Below are 19976 nucleotides of genomic sequence, written 5' to 3'. Positions count from 1 at the left end.
AGCATAGCGAAGTCCTTCATTTGGACTGGGAAACATCTCAGATTACATTTCAATAAGTTACATAGGCCAATTGAGAAATGTTGGCTAGGCCTAGTCAAGATTTTGTTTTTTATTATGCATGCGGTCTCCACCTGAGAGAGCCCCTCCCAGGATGTTCTTGCCCCATATCGCCATTGCAAAGACTTTCTATCAAAGTAATCTAAGAAGTTATGTTAAACCCCATTATCTCACATTTGCACTTGGTATGGATAAAAGTGTCCAGAATGTTTAATTCAGACATTTATTTAAATGTTAGTATATGGCTGAACCCAAAATTATTGGGGGGGGGTTACTACACACAGTGATCTATATGAGAGTGGAGAGTTGGGATCCTTTGAAAATTTAATTCAACATTTTGGGATTCCCAGATCTTAGTTCATAAGGTATTTACAGCTGTGCCACCTGCTCTGTACTATTTTTGGGAGTAGCATACACCCCCCCCCAAAGCAGCAGAACTGTTTCTCACCCACACCTATCATATAAGAATTAAAGTCATACACATCTGGGATGGAATACTTTAAAACACTGTGAAGTGTGTGTCCTCAAAACCGATTTTGTACAAGTTTGAGCAGGTTTCTGCAAACATTATTTTTTTTTAATTCCATGCATAATGTCATCTTGTAATATAACATATGCTACTATAATACTGCAACAATCACGGTTTATGAAAGTGAGCAGTGGTGAGATTTATTTTTAGTAACAGGCTAGACAAATCTCAAAAACAATTCTCTCTCAAAATCATTCACATCTTTCAAAAAAAGCTAATTTTAGGCATACTTTTTTAGTGTGGGTGCTCTATGCAAAAATACAGAAAAATTGCATATTGTGCAGAGTATATGTACCACATCCTGTAGCTGTAGTGGTACTGTTAGCATGCTGTTCCAAGGATTAGCTTTTCTTATATTTTTCCAATAGGTTGAATTTTTCTTTCACTCAGGTTTTCCATTATCCTGTTATGTTGTTTGCACCATAGGATTTTCCCCTCAAAATAATCATGTTTGATGTTATTTTTCTTGTTTCTGCAGTTGCGGAAAATGCAGGAAGTACCACAGTGGATTCAAGAACAGATACGTCACGGACATTAAGTGTTACAGTTCTAAAACTTATCTATTGATTAAAATATGGTTCAGATGGAAGATGTCTAAGGTTTAATGTGCAAGTAACAGCAATGAATACATTAACTGTACATTTATTTTGCATTAGTATGTTAAGGAATGTGTTCCCAAATTATTTGAATTCATAATAATCAGAAAAGGAATGTATGGAACACAAATACTGCACATTGTTTAGATGACAAGGTGAAAGACTTTTATACGTTTACATTTATTTATTAAAATACTTATATTATAAAACACTATTGTGTTACTGATGAAAAACGACCAGTACAACTGACTTGTAAATGTCATTAGATTTATTAGGAATCCTCATGTTTTGTAGTAATCTAGTATATTTGATAACTGTTATTACTATTATTTCATTTAAACATGGTGGACAATTCAATCTTAATGCAGCCCAAAATGTACAGGCGATATATAACTTAAACTTTCTCCATAGGGAAAATGCACAGTTTTTCATATATTTATATATAATATAAATGTAGAATGAGGTCGAACAATCCCGTCCACATCACACAGTATGATAATACATGGTCCCAAAAATGAAAAAGAGGAGAGATTAACATTTAAACAAAACAAAAAAACGCAATCTACATGCAAAACCAGGCATCAGTATAACCCTAAAATACACACAAATATGCAAATTCGTGCCTATATCTCACATATACACATACATCCATATACATATATACATAAAAAAAATACAAATAATAATAAATTTCACAAAGGTTAGGCTATTTTTTTGTTTGGTTTGTTTTTTAAACGAATGTGAAGCACAGCATGTATCATTCCATCTTCACATCCCCAAAAGAAGACAAAAAAAAAAAAAAAAGTAAGTCAACACAATAAAACAGATAAATCCAAACTTCAGATTTAGGGATTTTGCAGCTGGTAGAGGATGTTAAGAGCAGAAATCACAGTGTCATTTAAAAGTGACATTATAAAGCAACAATATTGATACTAAAGCAATAATTCACCCCAAAATTTGAATTATGTCATGATTTACTCACCTTCAAGTTGCTTCAATACACATTTATTGTATGGGAACAAATTATGCAATGAAAGTGAATGCTGACTGAGGCTAACATTCTGTCTGACATCTCCTTTTGTGTTACATTGAAGAAAGGAAGTCATACGGGTACTCCGTGAGTAAATTACAGAATTCGTATTTTTTGGGTGAATTATCACATTAAACATGGGTTACTTAACTCAACAGTAAACCACTGGGTTTAGTCCGGTTAACAGGTAAGATGGCTAACTTAGTTTGCAGGTCAAACCATGTGAGTGCATTCAAAAAGCAACATTAAGAATGACAGGACAACTTTGAGAGAGGCATTACAGTGCTATTTGTAAAGGGGTTTTTATTCTGATATCAAGAGTCTTGTTTGCCATAGAAAACAGCATAGCACCTCTTAGACCCAAATGCTTTTGCACAAGCTGCCTACCACAACAGTTTACACAATTACAAATAAAAATAAAAGCGACAAATGAAATTGGCTGGACAGCATGTAGGCACTACACGATGAACATAGAATAGACACATATAACAACACCAATTTACACTGGACTATTTTGGCCACATTAAATGGCTTCTATGAATGCGTGCACCAAATTTGTTTGTGCATTTATTAGGCAACGTCCACAATAATACATTTTTGTTTGAAAACTCACTGATTTCACTACGCTTAGGCCTCTTATTCATACTGGAACATGAAAGCATGTCGAAAACACTCTCCGTTACTGCATACTTTGGAAAACAAATGATGTTAGAAAACTGAATCTGTTTCGTTTTTCAGTCCTCAAACGAAAATGGATTAGTGTGGATGTGGCCGAAAATGGAATAGTGTGGATGTGGCCCAATATTTCATTTGAAGATTTATTCATCATGTTGCACAACTGTGAAGCACGTGAGAATGTTTGTAATTCTGCTGGGCTCCATATTGCACATTTTCAGTGTTTGAAATGTTAATCAATATCACTACGCATTATTATGTTAAATATTCGGAGCACTTGCTGGTTATAAATGCTTGAATGTACTTTCAAATACACATCGTTATGCTGCATACAGGTCTCTTTTGAACATTAAAGGGATAGTGCAATCAAAATTACAATTCTGTCATCATTTACACATCCTCACTATTTTCTAACATTTTATAAAGAATGTAAGCCTCAGTCCCTAACATACTGCCAAACATCTCCTTTTGTGCTCATGAAAGAAAATCATATAAGTTTGGAACTACATTAGGGTGAGTAAATGATGAAAGAAGTTTCATTATGGGTGAAATTTTAGCGGTTAATTCTGTAAAAGTTTGTTGTGTTTCATTATAAAGCCATTTTACTGGAAACTTTAAGACTCTTGTGATTCGTGGGTGCCAACAGATGGCTGTGACACTATCAATATGCGCTTGTGTATAAATCCAGCAATGTTGTTGCATTGTATAGGCAGCAGGTGGCGTCACTGGGCTTGATTTGGGGCTAGGCACTTACAGTACATTGTCTTGCAAAGTACGAAGACATATAGAGAAACCCAATCTGTCTGATGACTGAATGTTCAACAAGTTTTTATGCACAAGCCCTATTTAAAGGAATGTTTAAGGTTTAGTACAAGTGAGCTCAATAACAGCATTTGTAGCATAATGTTGATTGGCACAGACAATAATTCCAACTCATCCCTCTTTTATAAAAAAATAAGCAGCAGAAATTCGGGTTCCAGTGAGGCACTAACAATGGAAGTGAATGGGGCCAATCCGTAAACGTTAAAATGCTCACTTTTTCAAAAGTATAGCTACAAGACGTAAGCTTTATGTGTGTTAACATGATTTTAGTGTGATAAAATCTGATCTTCATGTTTTTAGTTTGATAAAATTGCTTACAGAGTTACATTGTCATGACGACAAAGTTGTAAGATTGGAAATCACTTTACATGGAAAAGGTAAATGCTAACACGTATAATGCTTATGGCTATACTTTTGAAACATTTTGTATTTCAATGTTTATGCACTGGCACCATTCACTTTCATTGTAAACGCCTTGCTATAAGCCAGATTTTGGCTTTTTTTTTAATAAACAAGGGACAAGTAAAAATGTTTTGTGGCAATCAACATTATGCCACAAAAGCTACTGACTGAGTTTAACTTGCATTGCATTCCTTTAAAGAGAGTTGTAAAAGCCCCAAAAATTAAGAAACTTGGTTTCTTCGCATATTTTGTTTTGTTGGACCTATGCACCGCTTTCAAGCACTCTTTAAATTTTAGATTAACATTTTCATGGTCTTTTTTTGGTCAATGAATGTAAAAAAAATTAAAAAGTCGCAGAGTGCTTGAATATTTAAGAGTGAATACAACAGAAAAAAGGATAGATAGACAAAGAGGGACAAAGAAGAAATAGGATTGATTTATTTTTTGCACTCGACTCTCACGTTACTACAGGACTGACACTCACTGGCTTATCATTTACTTAAGCAAGTGCATTGCATGTATGTCATTCCAATGATGCATGGCATAAGACACACAAGCCCTATGCACACAGATGTGTCCCAAGTAACTGGCTACAGGAAACTCTGATCCTGACAAAATCCCACCATGTAGTAGTGACGGTAGTGAAATTCTGATTGGGATCTAGTCTTCCTCTGTCATCTAACTCATCTAGTTTGGACAATGATGAGGACACCTCACACCCTGTATTCTCTGGTGCTCGCTTCATGAGGTACATAGGACATTCACTGGACGTCGAAGTCTTTCTTTACACCCTCTGGCTTTGCTCAGGCCAGCTTTAGTGTGCTCACGGGAAACGGCGGTACAGTTACCATAGTCACTGGATTGAGCACCGTCTGGCCCACTAGCCCGGTGTGATGGTGGGCAACCACCGCCGTGGGCTTTCCCACCACGGCGGCCTGCTGGCACGTGACCGGAGTGCCATTAACATGGGCGTGAGCATGAGGGTGGTGCGCCAGTGTGTGTGTGATGTGTCCCACCACCGCCGGCTGTGAGACAGCCACTGACTGCGGATAAAGGTGGGCCACTGGATGCACGGTGATGTGTCCGATTGGTTGGCCGCCACTAGAGGGCGCAATGTGCGCCAGGTGTTTATGACCGGTGGGGAAGATGTGGTTGACGGCTTGGATGACAGATGCATGGGATACGGAGGCATGGGTGATTACTGTTTGCTGAGGAGTGGAGACCACATGTGATGGGGGCGCGGGGGCGATTGCTTGCGGGGTGACCACAGCGGGCTGGGACGGGTTGGGAGGGATGATGGGTTTGTGTTGTATAGATATGTGTGTAGGGAGGATGGAGGGTGGAGGCAAGGCAGGACGGGTCTCCGATGGCGCTGGTGCAGGTGGTTTGGGTGCAGACGATGAGGGCAGAGAGGAGAGGATGTCATCTTCTACATCTTGGTCGAAGTTGTCTTCACCCTCTGGAAAGAGTGGAAATGATTAATGGTAATTAAGATTTCCACATTTATGAGTCTATTACCTTCAAAAACATATTAAAGGAATAGCTTCAGAACTCAAAACTCCCTCCATAACCAAAAAACGAAACTGAATTTTATCGAAACTGAAAATGTCAGACAGATGAATACACCTTCCACAAAACACATGGAGACAGATCAGATGAATACACCTACACATGATCGCCCACATTTTATACATCAATGATGCCTATTCTGTGTTAAGACACTTGATCCATCCACTGTGATGAAATTAGAAGGAAGTAGGAAAGTTCTCGCCAATTATAACCTTAGAATATTTTTGAAAAAATATTTTAGCCTGTAAAAATGTAATACAAGCTTTGCAATAAGGCTGATATTGGGCCTCTGTATGGGGCAGCAGCAATTCCATTGGACCCAACAGCAAAACCTCAACCCACAAGTACATGTTCTTTCCAATTTCATAAGCAAAGAGGGCATTTAGTTTGAAGAATTAAAAGGAACAGTAGCAAAAAACGGCTTGTTTAATCGTAATGGTTAGAGAGAGGGTAGAAATGAAAAACCTAATTCCGAAACCTTAAAAAACCTTAAACCTAAAATGATAAGAGGACCTCAGGGAAAAATTAAAAGGATAAAATAGTTTTGCCTGATAACCTAGTTTTTTTACCTGATGCTGTTGATGTGGAGGCCTGGTCTTCATCAGGTTGTACAGTCTGTCGTATTATCCTGTCAATCTCCATGATGTCCATACACTGGCTCAACTCGTTCTTCAGCTCCGCGAGTCTCTGTTGTGTGGCGATCTTCTCCCGTGCCAAACGCTCCATTTCATGCTCGTACTCCTTTTCTTTTCGCTTCAACGTCTGCAAGACAGACGCTTAATTACTAGCTGTCCAAACATGCCTGCAGTTTGCGCTTTGAAACATGAATCATCTTTACTTATACAAATACTCATTCTTCCTCAATCACACACATCCTCATTCTTTCTGATGGGACACTCTTTCAGAATGACTCATTTCTCAGCCATGTAGTCAGACTGGATATACAATGCACAAGTTTGCATCCCACTTTTGGCTCAGAAGTTTACACACCCTTTTCAGAGTTCATTCAAATGTAAGAGATCAAAGATCATATATTTTTTATTTAGTACTGTCCTACATAATAGGTATTTACATACAGTATATCCCACAAGACAAATTATAATCTATACAAATCATCCTGTTCAAAAGTTAACATCCTGCTTGGTTCTTAAAATAGTGCGCTGCCTTTACGAACATCAATGAATGTTTGCACCTTTTGTAATAGTTGTGAATGAGTCCCTCAAATGTCCCAAACGCTCAATGCTGGATGTCAACTGATCATATAGCCACTGATGGGAGGACCTCAAATGTGCAGAAGATGCTGCAATTCCTGGAGGATTCTAACTATCACAATGAATAGACACAGTCATTGATCATTGAGGAACCAACACACCATATTAAAAAGTAAAGGGATGTAAACTTTTGAACAGAATCATTTGGGTAAATTCAGTTATTCTTTTGTCTTGTGGAATGTATGTAAATATCTGTTATGCCCAAACAGATTATAGCTTCATCAGAGCAGTACTAAATAAAAAACAAAATGCAACTTTTATTATTTTTTTTAATTAAAAAAAAGGCTAAACATCTTGTTGACTATGCAAGGACGATGCACACTTCTAACTGCAACTGTATATCGGTCAGTCTGGAATAAATAAAAAAAATATTGGTCAAAATTTGCTATTTTGAGAAGACTGGAATACCCTCAAGAGTATCTTAACATAACCTAATAGTAACGCTTCATTTTCATGTCTATCATTATTTCCTAATTGACTAAAATAACTAGGACATTATCGTTAATTAACATGAAATTACTGTGTTAACTATTGGCAAGATTTTAGAATGGCTGCATTATGTTAAAAAAGTAGCCTAAAACAATGACTAAACAAAGTAACAAACTAATAGCCAATGTTGACTAGTTGAAAAAGAAAGTTTACAATTTAATGAAAGATTAAGAAAACAAGCATTTTTATTTCCTTTGGAATAACATGCACAGATAAATTGTGCACATTAAGATTGGGAACATATATTAAGGAAGTACAGTAAACGGTATACATTTTATTTCATTAGCACACATTTTCTGTTTTCAAACATTTCTTTAAATTAATAGAAACTCTGCTCTGTAGATATCAGCATGAGCAGTCTCATAGAATAAAAAATACAATATCTAAATTTTAGCAAACTGACTTTAATGTGCCGGGTTTTCAATTTTTCCCATTAGTTCCCTGCTAAAATTGGCACTACAGGCACTATAACAACTGCATTTTATTTACTTTCATTCAAATCAAAGTACAATGGCTTATTATGATTTTATAAACATATTTTTCACAAAATGATTCACACACTGCTATGTTATAGTCAAAGTCTTTTGATATCATAATGCATCATTTGAAAACGAAACATTGATAATGTGAATCTGCCCCTTTGTAGTAAAGAAAATTAGGGAAATTGGGCAGATAGTGAAACTAATGTAACTGATTCCGTTAATTATGATAAAATAATTAGCCTCCAACTGGAACAAGGTATATGCTGTCTGAATGGTATGAAAATGGATAAACGACAGAAAGCTGTTGCATGTGTGATAGCTGATGTGAAACATGTACAGGGTAATCTGTAAATTTTACTGCAATTTAACAGGATTCCTTAGTGAAAGTGGCTATTGTTTGTTTCCTGCTGTACACAACCTTATCGAAACAGAACTGCAACCCATATTTGTGTCATGACACACCAATTAAGAACCACTGCTGTAGAGTTACAGAGGACTGCAGTATACAGTAAGACAGAACGCGTTTTGGATTGTTAAAGAATAGACAGCAGAGAGACAGTGAGAGTGCATGCAATAATTGTGCACAAGTGGAAGGTGGTGTGCGTGCATGTCTTGGATTATATAACTCACTGATACAGTATTAAGAGAATATGTATGCAGCTGGTTTAGTAGGTTGAGAGTACAGAGAGGGAGAGTCTGCCCTAGTGAAGCCTGATCCAGGCTTAGTAAGACTGGGATGTCTGGCACAATAAACCCCCTTTACAAAGCAGGTCAACATGGAACACACCAATACGTGCCAATACGTACAAGCCAACACCATGCATTCTCTACACAGACTGTGCCCAACCAGTATTCAGTAAATAGTTAACAAATATTAAACTAATTATAATCAGGTTATTTTTAACATGCAACAAATGGAGGTAAAATTGGCTTTGGAATGTAAACAAATAATTACTGGCCAGTTGGTTGGTAATCTCTGTAAACAAGAATAAACAGTATTTTTCAAAAGGTTTTACTGTATTTATTTGCTGTGCCAAAACTTAAAATGTAAATATAAAATAGCATAGACTACATGATACCACACAGGACCTCCCTTTTAAAATTGTGGTTTTCCCACACTTTGAACAAATATGTCACAATGACAACAGAGTACCACCAGGGCCTGCTTTTGCTATACAGAACAAAGCCTTTCAAACAATATGAGCAAATAACTTGTAGTAGTGCTCATGTATAAGAATAGTATCATATGATATGATTAAGATTTTGTGACAACCCCTGGCACTGAATTAAAAATCTCTTCCTACTCCTCAACTGAAATCCCAACATAAACACTGAATTGAACAAATGGACATATCTATCTCCATGTGTATCCCCAGTTTTGGACAGATTCCCCCCTTTTGTGTGAAGAAACAAACAATGCACCTCTACTGACTAGATATTGAGGTCCCACTGGATATCACCACGGCAATAGCTGGACCCGCCATGGTCTCCCTGGCAACTGAGCTGGGAAGGAGCAGCGTAGTGATGAGGAGAAGATGTAATAGAGAGGAAAGGGCTAATGTGATTGGCTCACTTCGACCTCTAAGGTTTTACAGTCCGATAGCCCTTACACTCCTCCCCCACTTTCACAAACCATCTTCACATGAATAAAAACACTCTTCACCTTCTCCCTGCATCCCTGTTCCTTATTGTTCACTGCCATCAAATGTAGTTTCAAGAAAACTATTTGACATTGAAAGACTATTCACAAGAAACACTGTGCTTGAACATCTATACAATTAAATAATGCAGCATTAAGATTAATGACAGACAGATGTATCGACCATGCTGATTAACTGTCTATTATATGGCCATTTTGAGATTATCGGAAATGGCTTATAACAATTCACATTTGACTAAATAACAGAAGTGTCTAAGTTCCAAAATCTTCTGACAGTCTTGGCAATGGATAATGCATATCTGGATCGGATTTTGAGTAAATTAGTGGTAGACTTTATAATCAGCATTGGTGATAATATTTATGACACTGGCTTGGGTGATTCGATTTAGATTTTTTTTTTTTTTTTTTTTAAATATCTGCTCTTTAGTAATTGGTAATCAACATTGGTTGTTGAAAAAACCTATATCGTTTAACCACTAGAGTAAATATTGTGTAAATATCTGCTCTTTTGATATCAGTATCAGCATCAGTTATAAAAAAAAAAACATATCGTTTAACAATGAGTAAATATTGTAAAATATATACTCTCTAGATATAAGTGTCTGCATCGTTTGTCGAAAAACCTATATTGGTTGACCACTTGAAACTTGAATACTATGCAAAATATCTGCTCTACAGGTATCGGCATCAAAATTGGTTATTTAAAAACCCATTTCGCTTGACCACTAGAGAAAATAGTGCAAAATATTTACTCTAGATATCGGGAGCTGCATCGGTTGTCGAAAAACATATTTTGGTTGATCACTTGAATAAATACAGAGCAATATATCTGGACTTTATATTTTGGCAATAATATTGGTTATTGAAAAACACATATCATTTGACCACTAGAGTAATCACTGTATAAATATCTACTCTCGAAAAACCTGAAATATCGAAATCAACATTGGTTGTCGAAAAACCCATATTAGTTGGCCACTTGAATAAATGCTATGTTAAATATCTGCTCTCTAAATATCAGAATCAATATTGGTCCAATATTGGTTGACCAATGGTCAAAACTGATGAGGAAACTGCAGAATTGCTCCTGATAGCATAACTAATCAAGGCTTGTTTGAAAATTCAACATAACTACGCCTTACTAAGGCACTGATGCACCTATGTTTTATCACATCGTAACTGGTTGTAAAGCATGCAAACTGTGCCTGCTAGATCAAGCAGACAGAATTTTAATGAATCTAGATCAGAATCTATAAAGAAACTCAATCTGCAGCCAAACAGCACAAACTGAAGGGAGGGACTCTCTGCTGTCTACTGACCGCCAGCTCTGTACGTTGTGGTCTCATTGGTTACAATGAGTCACAAGACTATGGCACAGTAAAGAAACAAATCACGCAAGTTCACTGACTTGATCAATAATGTGTAACCTACTTTTACAGAAGCATGCCTCGTTGTAAAACAGTACTTTAAAACATTCTCCCCCACATTGTTTCACTGAAACAGGCTTCAGAAGGCATGTGCGAGTCTGGCATGCACACGCTTAGCAAGGGAGGGGAGGGTAGGGGAGGACTAGCACAGAAAAGCTGCTGACGTCACTTAGCTCGCGCTAGCCATGTGCTCATGCCTCACGTGGATGGTAAACCAGGCGGAGAGCAGGCGAGGGTGGGGGAGGGTGGAGAAAGCAATAGATCTCGATGACAGCACTTGCAGAAGACAGTAGAGTGCGAGCAGGGGGACCGCATTCCCTCGAATGTGTTTTTTTTTTTTTTTTATCATCACTGACTACTGTTTTATAGCTTTTCAGATCATGCTTAGAAAGGCCATCAAATACATATTTTGTGTTATAAAAGGTCACCTTTCTCAATGTGAACATATGCATTTATACCAATTGTCTTGGCAGTGCTTGATAAAAGACAAGTTAAATAAACTATCCTGACCCTGGTGCTTTTTTGTCTACTTAATCTGCATCAGCATGAATGTTCTGATATAAAAGATTCTGGGCAATTCATATAGGAATAGGAAAAAACAATTAGCATGTAATAATCATATGTTGACCATAGTCTTGCAAAGCCAGATCTCAGACTAATCTGGTCCACACTGCAGCTTATTCCGAGAAAGAGTGTCCACTTAGACAGAAGTATGGATGTCAATGATATTAAATTGTTGTTAATAATTTGATCGATTAAGTTTATTGATTGACGATTTATTAATTTCAAGATAAATGTGTTCTGGAATCAAACCAGCAGACATTGATAAAGTCACCCGCCACTAAAGAGCGCTTGTGAGATGTATGTCATTATCCGGAAATCGTGTTATGATGTGACTTAATTTCAAATAAAAAATTAATCCAAAGGTCCGAAACATCCCATGATCCACAACGTGAAGTTTTAATGAACTCAAATATGCAAAAGTGATATGTTATGTTTAAATTATTTGTAACAGTAGCCTAATTAATCATTAACAGTAATTAAACAATTCATAATACAAGCCTAAATGTATTAAAATACTCTAAACTAAGAATATTTTAAGAGGAAAATGCCATAACCAGCATTCCTTAAGTGTATTAAGGTAAATTATATTTAAACAACAGGCTACATGAACATATTATCTGGAGTTCTCGATGTGCGCTTTGTGATATTAACATTAACGATTAAACAATTCATTGATTGTTAATTTCCATGAATATTGTTTATGAAAATGTCAAAACTGACATCCCTAACAAGAAGTGAACATCTGACCAATACATAAAATGACCAATAACAGTTTTTCTTTTTTTTTTGTTCATTTAGGGACCAGTTTATCTGAAATAGAGTAGAGCACAATGAAGAAAAACAGTGAAAAATGGGTGTAGCCATAAACTATTATTTAACAAACAGAACAAAGTAGAAAATACTTTCTGCTTGTGGAGGATATTGAGTTAACTCGCTACTATGTGCCTTAAACAAACCTCTGTGTATCTTTCAAAGATTTGATGCCACCAACTTGACAAACCGGCAAATTCCGTGATTTTATCATCCACACTTATTGAATCAACCCAATACCTTATAAACACAACGTAGTTTCTAGGCATACTGATAAACATCCCTTTGTGCCCTTACTGCCGGAAGTTGCACAAATTCAGCCAACCATATTAGAGCTTGCCACACAGTGAGCAATTGGATTGTGTACTATTTTGACCTACATTCTCTCATTGTCCACCAAATTAGAATTTATTAAAAGAAAACCCTAAACATGCAGAATGTTAATCAGTAATTAAAAATAAACAGTTTTTATGCCATGATAAATTAGCCTTCAAAACTAGACATTTTGTCCAATGGATATTGAACATCGGGTAAAAAAAAAAAAAACAGATGATGGGTTAAATTAAATATGATAAAAGAGGCAGAACTCTAATTTGGTTAAAAAAAAATAATGACAGAGGAAGTGTGTAAGGAAAAGATATAATGATTTGGTGAGCCCACACAAAGAAGAATTCGATGTCAATGTTTGGCAGATGCATATGACACCATTCTGCCAGTAGAGTATGTGCAGAGAATAAGTGTATGTGGGCGGAAAGGAGGGAATGATCGTATAATAACAGGAACTGACTATAAATCCCCATCTTGTGACCTATTCCCAACACATTTTTCAGTGCTTAAGGCAACATGCTTATGAATAACCCATTATTACCCACACAATTCTTTAACATTTAACTATATCATGTACTGTATATTCTAATTGCTAGAAACTTTTGATGGTTTTTGGATCCAACTTCAGTTCTAATATAGGTTCAAAAAAGAATTAACATTCACCAGTTTGACCTGCATTCATGACTCCATCCTCACTTTCAAACATTAACTTTAACAACCTCAGACATAACACAGTCCACACAGGCTATCCTACAAACAGCATACAGCCAGATGCTGTGTTTGGGTGAATCTCACATAAACATGTCCAGAGCACTTAATTGCAATGAAAGTAATGTCACAATGCAAAAATTCTTAATGGTCCAAAAACAAACTTTATTTTCTTATTTCAATCTTTTAAGTATAGGTTGAAATATGACCAGGACATGTTCTTGACAGGTTTCATGAGATTTATCCCTTTAATTCAACTCTTTCACATCTGCAATTAGATCCAAAAACCTAGAGTAATTGCACACATATCCCGTGCTTCATAGTGAAGTACCTGGATGTAGCGGAGGGCGCTCCTCAAGACACTCAGATTGGACGTTTTCTTCTCATCCACATTAGGAACATTTATTTTGAGGGTCTCAAAACATTCTTTCAGATGTGCTCGTCTGTGACACAGAAAGAAAAGCATTCATCTTTTCACCTCTTGTGACTAATAAAAAAAAAAAAAAAGTAAAGTGCGAAGAATCCAACAGGCTTATCACTTATAAAATCATATTTGTTACAATGGTTACTTAATATTTGTTATAACTGTTTTAATTTCTATTTTATTTCCAATAAGTCCTTTCAATTTAGTTTCTTTACTTGGTTTAGTTTTGTTTTATTCATTGTTTTCTAGTTTCAGCTTAGTTTGTCAGTACACTCAAAAATTTATCTGTTGCTTGCTGAATTTAGTTCCTTAAAATTAGCTAAAAAAAATTTTTTTTAACTTAATTTCATAGTGTGCAATCAATTAAAATAGATGTTCACGTAATCCATTTGCGTTAGGACAACTTAAATAAATTTCGTTGGCCATAACCAGATGTACATTTGATGTCAAGTTCCCAGCGTGTACTGCAAATTAATGTCTTAATATTTGCTTTTTGTAACAGTATTTGCACTGGTGTTGTTGTGTAGTGGTTGACTGATATGGGTTTTTTTGGCCGATATGCCGATACAATGTCGATATATCACACAATTTAATATAGTAAATAACATAAATATGAAATTGCAAAAAAAAAAAATTATAAACTCTTATTTAGCAGTATATTTACTCAAATTCACACAAAATTATAACTTTGTAAAAAAATTATATTGTGATTTAAATGGTAGCTAGCAGTTTCATCAGATTACTTTTAGTCATCAAATTTTTGTAATTTATTTGCATGAAGAAATTGTTAATATATTAGGAAGAAGGAAATAACAGCACGCACCAAGGACAGCATGTGTGCATTAACAATCGCATTTTCTCAAAACATACCAAATCATAGTGAATAAGACTTTTAATTACTGCGCACGTGAAGTGCTTTTACTTTGAAGTTGCACCCACACGCTTGTGCGGATCCAGCACAGCAGCAATCTCCTAACAGTTTAAACGGCCTGGATTGCCTGCTTGAATTATCATAGACAGACCATCATGATTTGTGAATGAGAGGATCTTTTGATCATGATCCTGAAGTTTTGATTCTGGCTGATGGAATACACACTTCAGAGAAAGATATTAGAGGAGCACTCGACGGGAAGAAAACGATGGATTTTCATGTGGTTCGTGAATTACATCTTATTAAACTACATCTTTGCATATTTGCAGATGGTATATAATATAAGTTTTATTGATTTTTGCCTTTTATCATTAGAAAAGTTACAGTGAACTGCTGAAGTGAGACTGACTTCAAGATTTATGAGTGTTCCACAAGATGCTGGATTTGCACAAATTTTGTGAGGTTTGTTTATTACAGCTGTTTAAATGAGATATGTGCATATTTCCAGAAGGTATATGCTATTATTTTAATTGAAATGTGCCTTTTTATCATTAGACAAGACAGTTCAAAGTTACAGGGAACTGTTGAGGAGAGAGAGGGAGAATAAAACAGATGATCACTTTAACATTATGACACTTTAACAACGGCTCTGATATGCGGATAGTTTAAATGAGACTGTGTTTCACACTGGTCTATTATTGTAGTAACACGATGGCATGTAACAACAAAACAAACTGTGACTGGTCGTTTACATGTCTCAGTCACTTCACATGCAAGCAGGCGATTCTCGTGCCCTCAAGAATCATTTATTAGCAGATGCCGATAATTAAGTCAAAATATTGGCCGATTTATCAGCCTCTGCGATATATTGGTAGACCATTAGTGTTGTCTTTGTTGTCACTGTGGGTCACATGAGTGCATGAATTTACAAAAATATGACAGTTGAATGTCATTGTCATTGTGGTTTGTGTGTTGGATGTTAAGGACCCCGTATGTCTAGTTGGAAAGCCTGAAACTTATTGGCAAGATGTCGTCCTCTGTTGCTGAGACTACAAACTCATAGCTTCTTACACTTACAACAACAAATGCTTGACACTATAAATACAAATAAGTTGCATCAATGTAATTAAAATTATAACTTTGGCAAATGTTTATCTATAGCAGATGTGACAAAATCAATTTAAGTTTGTAAAACAAGACTAATTGAATTTATTTAATAAATTAGTTTTTTATTGAAAACATTTTATTTTATTGATTAGAAATGTTTTCCTTCATTATATTAAGTTTGTTGAAGGATTTTATTTTGAGTGTACTGTATTTTAAGTTTTGATTGTAGAATTTTAGGGCTTCTAAAATTTAACTGATATCAGTCATATAGGTTTAACAGTGATACAATACTCAAGGCTGTCTAGTATTAAGGCAATCTAGAAGCATTTTTTATGTTTACTAAAGGTAAGTAGTAAAGGTTTCACATTTTATAATACACTGTGCCTCAAAAAGTTCAAAACTAACATGATTATTTTATTTTAGTCAGTTTATGCGTCATTAAAATTAATTCTAGTTTAGTTTCAGTTGTGTTATGTAGTTCAGTTAGTGAAAATGTTTAAATTTTTCTTTCATTACAGATAATAACTCTGTTAATCATAAAATAAAGGCTGTTAGTACACCTGTGACCAGTTCTGCAACCATTCTGTTACCAACTTCCCCTGAGGCTCCCACCTCCATACTGAACAACAGCTTAATGTCAAGGGTTTATATACTCTGTTTTTATTTGTCATAATGAACACAAAAAAGTAAACAGAAGAAGTCCACCTACCTGTTCTTTTCCAGTTTGTTGTGAACTTCTCGTGTTCCAGCTCTGTGGGGGAAAAATATTGAAGATTTATGCCACATGTAAACTTTCATGAATCAACACATTCATTTTAAATCATGGTCATGCTAAATTCTTTTTAAGAATCATTAATTTATTAACATGGATTTTAATAAACCCAACACTGACCATCAGGCCATGCTTTGTATTTGTAGGTTGAAACTGCAGTGTTATTTTTCATCTTGGGTCACCATAAAAGAATTATAAAAAAATTGCCAACCCATTTGCTACATGTCATTCAGTTATGACCATATATGAATTCTTTGAAAAATTGTACCCTACAGTATAATCCTCACAATTTCTTTTTGAACAGTTTAAAACAGAGGTTTTCAAAAATGGGACCCAAAAATGGGTTGCAGGTCTGTTCTGATTTGGTCACAGAATGCAGGGAAAATATAGTGCTAAAAGCAAATAATACAATTTACCTAACCATATAATTGTGCATATTTAGGACAGCAAAAGTCTTAAAATAATTGTACTTTTAAAAGTGAGCAAAAAATGCTTCACATATCTTTTGTAGTTGACATCTAAGTATGTATGTCCAGTCACACTCTACAGTGTTATGCTGGAAATTCAAAATGGCTAAAATTACTTAAACATTTGGCCCAGTGTTTGATTTATGAGTTAGATGGTAAATTACGCTCATGCAGTTGTCAGTCCTTCTACACAGCCTATGTCATGTTAATAATTCTGCATATTGTTGGGCTTATGTAGTTCATGGTACTGGTCATTTTAAGGACATTTTTGTTTACTTATGTACACTAAACTACTATATTACAGTGTTGAGTCACCACTGTAAAATCCCATGTAAAATTTGGATGCTGAACCAGTTCAGATTCGACTGATTTGACTCACCCTCCTGGTCTCCTTTTCCCATCCATGTTGCGCACATCTTCCACACTGGCACCGTTAAGCTGGGGCGGTTGGCTCACCTGGCTCTGGGGCAGTGTGAACTGAGGCTGGAGTAGTGTTGGCTGAGGCAGGAAGGCCTGTTGCTGTGGTAGGAGGGCATGTTGCTGTGGTGGATGCTGAGAAGCGATGATTGGGGATGGATAAGGCTGCAGCAGAGCCTGTGTCTGTTGCTGCTGTTTGGGACTGTTGTTTAACTGAGGCAAGCTGCTGACTTCTGCTTTAACGTGCGGGACTAAGTGTCGATGCTGTTGCTGCTGTGAAGGAGAGTGGTCGTCCTTACCGGTGGGGCTGAGTAGAGGGGCAGCAGGTGGGGACAGGGCTGCGGCCAAAGGTGTGACGACTGGCATGGGCGGAGCTGCGTGAACAGGGGAGGCGGTCTGAATAGAAGGGGCCGCAGGGTTTGCTGCGACCACCGGGATGGGAATGACAGCAATGGAAACAGGTGGTGGAAGGGGAGGGGGCGGGACCGGAGGGTGGTGCTGGTGGTGGAACTGTGGCTCGAGCCGCAGGTCGTCTCGCCAGGTCACATGACTGAATTGGACAGGCTGGATAACAGGGGCAAAGATTTTCTGCTCTGACTCACGGGACAGCAGGGCCTTCTCTAGCCGTTCCTCCTCTATAAAAAAAGCAAAACAAAAAATTAATGTTAGCAAAAACGAAAACACAACTTGTAAGCATTGGGAAAGGCAATTCTTTGTCTCATTGGTATTTTCCATGGATTTCCACATGGTTGGCAGGGACCATTTATTTGGATATTTGGTCATTTTAAGATGATCAGGATTGGGTGATAACTTTGTCCACTAAACCTATTAACAAAATGATTACTTCACCTGTCAGGTCCAAAATCTATCAGCAGCCTTGAAAATATTAAAACAATGTCTGTTTTTTTTTTTAGAGAATTTAGAAAATCCTGTGTAAAATAAGTTTTCATCAATGTTCATCGCATTTCAGCAATTTTGTGTACATTGCATTTGCTGTGTTTAAAATGTAGTTATATGTGTAGTTAATTTGCAATTATATTATGCATCTTGGTACTGGCAACTGAAAACCCCATTATGTTGATCATTACTTTCAATACAATTGTTTCTGAGATTGTAAGAGTCACTGCAAAGGTTGTTTTTGTTTTTTCTTGGATTCAATCTCTTGCTGCTAAAATGATTGCAAGACAGGGCTCAAAAATAAAGATTTTTTTCTGCTAGCCTGTTGGGCCAGTAGTTCAGATTTTTACTTGCCCTGACAAAATTTCACTGCCCCCACCACCACAAAATAATTATACATTTTATTTTAAGCAATGCACTTTTGTATGTATATATGCCAAGAATGATTTATTAAAAAACAAAATAATAATTTTAAGCTTTCTTCACAAAAGCAATAACTTAGCTGAAAACTATGGCATGCAATGCAAAACATTAATGATTGGTTTGTAGTTTATAACTCATTGTTTCTAATGGCTTCAAAATTACAACATGTTATTCTTGCAAATTCACAAAAACCTACATTCATGTTACCCAGCTAGATAATTGTATCTGGGTAAAAAGTTTAAATTCAATATGTCCCAGAAATTCAAATGTTTCCATTGCAAGACATAAAAGCACATTTACAAAAAAAAAAATAAATAAATAAAATAAATAAAATATATATATATATATATATATATATATATATATATATATGTTTTTGTTTTTTTTTTGTTGTAAGACCAGAGTCTAAATCATATCTGGATAAATCAAGGTACTTTAGGATGGGTCTCCCCTATGCATAGCCTGTAAAAATACTAGGCATCGATACCCATTTCTGAAAATGGAATTAATTGAGCTTCTCAATTATGTCTCTCAGTAAGATGTTCTCATAGTTGTGCAGTATACTGTAAATTAATAATGCGAAGTAGACAGTCTATGCCACTCTGCGCACCCTTACACAAAGACTTCTGGAATACATTAAGACCATGTATATGATATTCATATATGACATGGCTTATGCTGGAGCTAAAGTATACATTTTAAACAGGGAAAAGGACATTCCAGGGAGCAATAATTCATGACTCCATGTCTGAATTAGGGTGTCGTGCAAGTAAGTTGTCCTGGCTGGTCTGTCTCTTTAAGAGAGAAGCCCTGCTAAGACTCTTGCCTTCTCTCCAGCTCTACAGTGCTGACATCACATAGCTGTCTGCATGAGAAACCAATAGCTGGCCTGGTAATCTGAGGCTGGGCCTTAATGTCTACAGCCAGAACCTATTCTTCCTTTGGATGATTTACTTCATTGACATTGTTTAGCTGGCTCAATCCATATTCACTTGCATCTGTGCTGCAACTGCAGATCAATGTTTAAATTTTAATGTGAGAGGGAGAGGAATTTGGGCAACTGTCCAAAACCAGCCAACAGTGTCATTTTCACTGCATGACATTCATGGTGAATACGCTGCAGACAAAGGGGTGACCTAATGCAAAGCGCAACCTGTGAAATGACATTCCTACGAATCAA

General features: G+C 36.2%; 1 protein-coding gene across 1 annotated transcript in view; it reads right to left on the bottom strand.

Moving 5' to 3' along the window:
* Positions 1-1468: 1468 nt before the first annotated feature.
* The window catches only part of LOC127625212 (max-binding protein MNT-like), a 22402-nt gene continuing 3894 nt past the window's right edge, over positions 1469-19976 (bottom strand). Inside the window, exons 2-6 of the mRNA XM_052100354.1 lie at positions 17439-18111; positions 16530-16571; positions 13750-13861; positions 6250-6442; positions 1469-5570 (exon numbers count right to left, since the gene is read on the bottom strand). Coding sequence (XP_051956314.1) covers positions 4915-5570; positions 6250-6442; positions 13750-13861; positions 16530-16571; positions 17439-18111 — 1676 coding nt within the window. The 3' untranslated portion in view covers positions 1469-4914. The remainder of the gene's footprint in view (positions 5571-6249; positions 6443-13749; positions 13862-16529; positions 16572-17438; positions 18112-19976) is intronic.

The sequence above is a fragment of the Xyrauchen texanus genome, chromosome 31 (assembly GCF_025860055.1).
Source record: "Xyrauchen texanus isolate HMW12.3.18 chromosome 31, RBS_HiC_50CHRs, whole genome shotgun sequence".
In the NCBI taxonomy this organism is placed as follows: Eukaryota; Metazoa; Chordata; class Actinopteri; order Cypriniformes; family Catostomidae; genus Xyrauchen; species Xyrauchen texanus.
The sequence above is the reverse complement of the archived record's forward strand: the minus strand, read 5'-3'. Positions and strand labels throughout refer to the sequence as shown.